Below are 5,026 nucleotides of genomic sequence, written 5' to 3'. Positions count from 1 at the left end.
AAAATGTTATATACAAAACTTGAATGATATAAAGAAGGACATAATGTGATATAATATTATGTATATTTATATCTTTCTCTCTTGTACTTTTATATATTCGATAATATATAAATTTTTGTCTAATAAATAAAACACACGTTATACATATAATATTACGATATATTGTTCAGTTTTTTATGCCATTTCTAATCTATCCTCGTTATAAAAGTTAGAAATAAATAAATTCGTTCAATTAGATTCTAATGTGGAATCATTTTGAATATTGTTAATATACAATCTTTATAAAAAAAATCACTATTATAGCGAACATTAAAAAATTAGTACACATAGTTTATTATTTTAATATCCACATATGCATTTGTAGGTTTTACATTGAAAATACAATTGTTTGAGAATTGAATTCATCCTTCCGCAGATCACATGCACTTGTCTGTAAATGAAATTCAATTTTTGGCAAATCAAATTTTTCTATAAAATTCTTTCTTCAGATTATCGTCTTTCAATTTTTGATATAAAAGTAACGAAAAGATATTTCTAAAAAATTTACAGAAAAATAAAATTTCAAATTACACCTTATTAAAATTATCCGCTCAACAATCAACGATCTAGTGAAAATCTATATGGATTTATATTATGTTCCAAATTCATACATTTACAGGAAATTACTCTTTCCCGTAAATTGTAAGGATTTTAGACAAATTAAATGTCGAGATAATACAATTCCTGTTTAGAAACAATTCCATTTAGTAAACATTGAAAAATAGAATTGCTTTTTACTTTATTACAGAAGAGAAAGATATAATATTTAATTTATAATTACGAATTCCATATGTAAATATCTTTACATAATTAATAAATTTTTTTACATAAGTAATTAAATAAGTATTTTATTTATCTTTTATATTACATGAAATACAATTCGGAATTTTTTAATAATAAATTTGCATTTAATTTTATTTTTATTACAAAAACTTTATAAAACAATTCTATAGAAAAACTTAATATGCGATAGAATGAATATTATTTGCAAAATGGTGAATTTTATTTGTAAAAGGTTGTATTTAAAACCAATAGATATATAGACTTATGTTTCTTTACAATTATGATATTTTTTATACTTCTTATATTTCTTATGATTTCTATAATCATTGGATGAAGATTCTGTCTGACACTTTATATGCTTTCGGTACATTTATTTATTATTGTTGAACAATCTATTAACAGAAGCTGAAGATGGCAACGGTGTGTTATATATAATAAAACTTTTTTTTATATCACAATGGATATATATCAGAACTATTGTTATTCACACGTGAAATAATATTTTTATATTATATATATCAATCAATAATAATCTCAATTCTATTAAATCGTAAAGCCCTGAACAGTTAAAGTGATATGAAGAAATAGATAAACATATGCTCAATTTTCAATGTATAAATAATCAGTATTACTCCTAATGAAATATAAATTAATTATTGCATGATTTATAAGTTACTGATTTATGATTATAAATTATAAAGGTAATTATTATTAATTATGTTTCCTAATAATAATTAATCACAATTAACTGATAAATGATTACAATTACTATAATTATATTCACATGTATGTATATATGTATAGAGCGAGAGAGAGAGAGAGAGAGAGAGAGAGAGAGAGAGACACAATAATGTGCATGCGTGGTCATGAATTATGATTGTATTGTAAGATATTTGACACGTAGATGTGATCAAATTGACTTATACTAGATAACAAAACATTAGAAAAACACAGTGAAAACAGAGAAAACGTGATTCAATATCGCTAAATCTTGAGTTATATATAAAAAATGTCAGATGAAATCTTTTATCTGACTACGAAATACATAGGTATATCATGGCTCGTGCAATTACGAAAAATCGAAATAATTAGAAAAAATTAAAAAATATGTATATGCATTCAATAAATAACGAAAATGTGTTATGCACAAATCTACGCATAATGTAATGAAAAATTTTTATTTTAATTTAAAGTTGTATTAAACAGTAGAAAACTTTAATAACGCGTATGCGTGTTTCTATTTTATTAGAAAGTTATAATCCAAATATAAATTTTGTTAAAAACAAGTATTGGCGTTTTCGTTAATACTTTATGCATGTACATTTGTGATTTGTGTAATATTTTGTAATATTCTTTATATTTTCGGTCTTTTTCGTATGAAATCTTGAGAATTTAATTTATGGGCTATGATGTACCATCGACGTGTTTTTTTTGCGAGAAAAAATACACTTTTCTATAATCAGAATGCAAGTACTTATAATGATACTAATTTGGATAAAGATAAAAAGTGATATTACGCCAATTAGAGGAACTGGTTGATGCTTGACCATATCATTGGATTTCTTATTAAATGGTGAATTTTTTAAACGATTCACCATACCATTCTCGAAAAATTTCTGCAACCTAAAACGAGTTGATATTTTAACCTATGATAAGTAAAAATTTGCATTATTAGGTTCTTGTGTACTTACTGAAAATTAATGACACCGGTAAATGGATTGTGCTTGGATAAAATTATAGCTATATTGTTTATATGTCCTGTCTCAACACGAACCACATTGCATGGTATTTTCGGATCTATTGATTTTATCACTTCATCAAATGTGAAGATTGCAAGCTTCTGATTTTTACAAATCTAGAATTTAATAACTAACATTAATAATGAAACTTTATACAATCTTATTTACAAACGTTAATTTATATATCATACACTTGTAAATCCTTCTAATGGTGTTGAGGGTAATTTGTTCTCTTCTAGCATCAACTTCATCAACTTTTTTGCAAGCAGATCTTGCGAATTCTAAAAATAAACATTTTTCATTGTCTTCGTTTATCTAAATATACACACGCACACACACATATGTATATATGTATATGTACATATATGTATATATATACATATATATATGTACACATAGATTACACATAGGTGTATAAATATGCAATAAGACTGGTATCATACTTACTGCAAATTTATCATAATATGCCGTACCACGAAAGACAGCAAGTTGATAAGTACCATCTTGAACGAAGCTTTCTAATGAATCAAAGGGTAAGACGTGGCTTATGGTCGTCAAAAAGCTTATTAAAGCCGCAGAATAGGCAGCCGATATGACGGTAATCAAAAAAAATACAGAGAAGTACGCTATTCGTATTGAAAATCTATCAGAAGATTCTACAGCAAAAGAATACTTTATGAAGGCTTTTCTAAATAGAAATAATTCTTAAGAAAATGAAATCAAAAAACATTGAATCAAACCTGCGATTCCTTGTTGACAAAATATACCCCAAATTTCCAAGAAATTATCGGAGAATGAATGTCTTATTTTACTACAGGTTCCATTTTTTCTTTTGAGAAAAATCAATAAAATCGATGTAAGAATTAGTACTCCAAACATAGCGATCCAAACAGAATAATTGAAAGTCTGCAATAATAACAATTTTTTAATTAATAAAGGTTGCGAAGAGTGAAAAATAAAAAATTAGATTGCAAGTTGTCGTACTAGAAAATAAGACGACCATTTAATTGCGAATATTTTTGGATTTTTAAAGAAGAGACAATCTTTGGAGTTTAAAATAGGAAGCGTGAAGTCAACGGCATTTAATCTGGCATTGGTCATGGAAAACTCTGAAAGAGAAATGTCAGCACGTCCATAATATAATTCTGCAATTGCACCAGACCAAGTTTTTGTTCTTGGATTCCATCTTCCATGTTCGTTTACTTCCGAAACAATGTCGAAACTAAAATTGAGATTGACAGAAAGTTCTTTGAATATTTCTCCATATATACCATCTAATTCGCCATTTTTCTTTACATTTACGAATAGTGAATCCTAAAGGAAAAAAAGAAAAAATGAAGAAAAAAAATAAATACAAATCTTTTTAAATAGAAAATAGAATAAATATTTAGGCGAAAATATTTTACCTTCACTACAACAGCTCTCATGATCAGACCGTGTAAATTATGTCTTCTTTCGTAAAGAGAATTTGAAACTATTTTAGTAATTCCTCTTTCTAAGCTCCATGTAGCTACATCATTGATCTCAGTTCGATTGGTATTGATCGAATACCATTCTCGTAATGTATTTTCAGTACTGCATAAGACCAACATTTCAGAGTTGAATTTTAAATGAAATATATTACCTGGTGGACTGTGACAATAATCGGTGTTATCTTCCTTGTACAGAAATATCACTAGCCATATAGCTGAAGACATGTCAAAAATACTTGTTGATAAAGAGAATTCCTTTATCGCGTTGTAATTAGAAATCATCACGATATAAAACGGTCGTACTATTTGTTTATCGTAGTACAATGATTCGTGCAATTGTGAAAAGCGCAAGTTCGTGGTCGCAATACCTTCCCGAGACAATGCACATCTCCATTTGAACATTATCGTTGACATTTCCATTTCTGAAGAAGAAGAAAATAAATCTAGTAGAAATGAAGAAAAGAAAACGAGAAATTTACCTTTTTCAGATTCGGGATATAAGAGAATCGCAGATTTTTGACCGTATAATTTGCAAATGTCTATGATAAAAGGAATTTGTTTGTCGCTGATAGAAAAAAATTCGTAGGATCTTATAGCCTTCGGAAGAAAAAAAATAAGAAGAAGAACGAGTATTTTCAATGGCATAACGAACTTGTTCTTTTCTTATGTCGATCGATTAATTATAGTATTCTTATTCAAATTGAACGAATTGGCGATTACGTTCTAAAGAAAATGGGAAAATATCTGTCCTACTACGAAAGAAGATCGTAAGATACTAAATTTCTAAGCAATTTAGAACATTATAGTCACTTCTATTATTACGATTGTCATTTATGTATCTCCATATACACGTTATACGTTTATAATATTCTACATACAATAGTAAAATGTTATAAAGGATTGTTAAAATTTACCTACATTTAAATAATTTAATAGACATTCTGATCGATATAATCGAGGTTAGCACTTAAGAAAATGAATTGCGATCTTCGC

General features: G+C 26.9%; 1 protein-coding gene across 1 annotated transcript; it reads right to left on the bottom strand.

Moving 5' to 3' along the window:
- Nucleotides 1-367: 367 nt before the first annotated feature.
- On the bottom strand, nucleotides 368-4,453 carry LOC127071153 (glutamate receptor 1-like). The gene is made up of 8 exons (XM_051010087.1): nucleotides 3,968-4,453; nucleotides 3,546-3,875; nucleotides 3,302-3,467; nucleotides 3,009-3,217; nucleotides 2,753-2,842; nucleotides 2,514-2,677; nucleotides 2,340-2,445; nucleotides 368-430 (listed from the first exon to the last, which is right to left on the bottom strand). The coding sequence occupies exons 1-8, from the start codon at nucleotides 4,451-4,453 to the stop codon at nucleotides 368-370; spliced, it is 1,614 nt and encodes a 537-aa protein (XP_050866044.1).
- Between the last annotated feature and the right edge of the window lie 573 nt (nucleotides 4,454-5,026).

The sequence above is a fragment of the Vespula vulgaris genome, chromosome 20 (genome assembly GCF_905475345.1).
Source record: "Vespula vulgaris chromosome 20, iyVesVulg1.1, whole genome shotgun sequence".
Classification (NCBI taxonomy): Eukaryota; Metazoa; Arthropoda; class Insecta; order Hymenoptera; family Vespidae; genus Vespula; species Vespula vulgaris.
This window is presented reverse-complemented; position numbering and strand designations above follow the sequence as displayed.

What these genes read in the sequence shown, in the direction of transcription:
- LOC127071153 (XM_051010087.1), bottom strand. Translation starts at nt 4,453, where the DNA reads ATGGAAATGTCAACGATAATGTTCAAATGGAGATGTGCATTGTCTCGG. An exon ending in TTGTCAACAAGGAATCGCAG is followed by an intron (nt 3,218 to 3,301) that starts GTTTGATTCAAT and finishes CTTTTGCTGTAG; the next exon opens with AATCTTCTGATAGATTTTCA. An exon ending in CATTAGAAGGATTTACAAGT is followed by an intron (nt 2,678 to 2,752) that starts GTATGATATATA and finishes ATTAAATTCTAG; the next exon opens with ATTTGTAAAAATCAGAAGCT.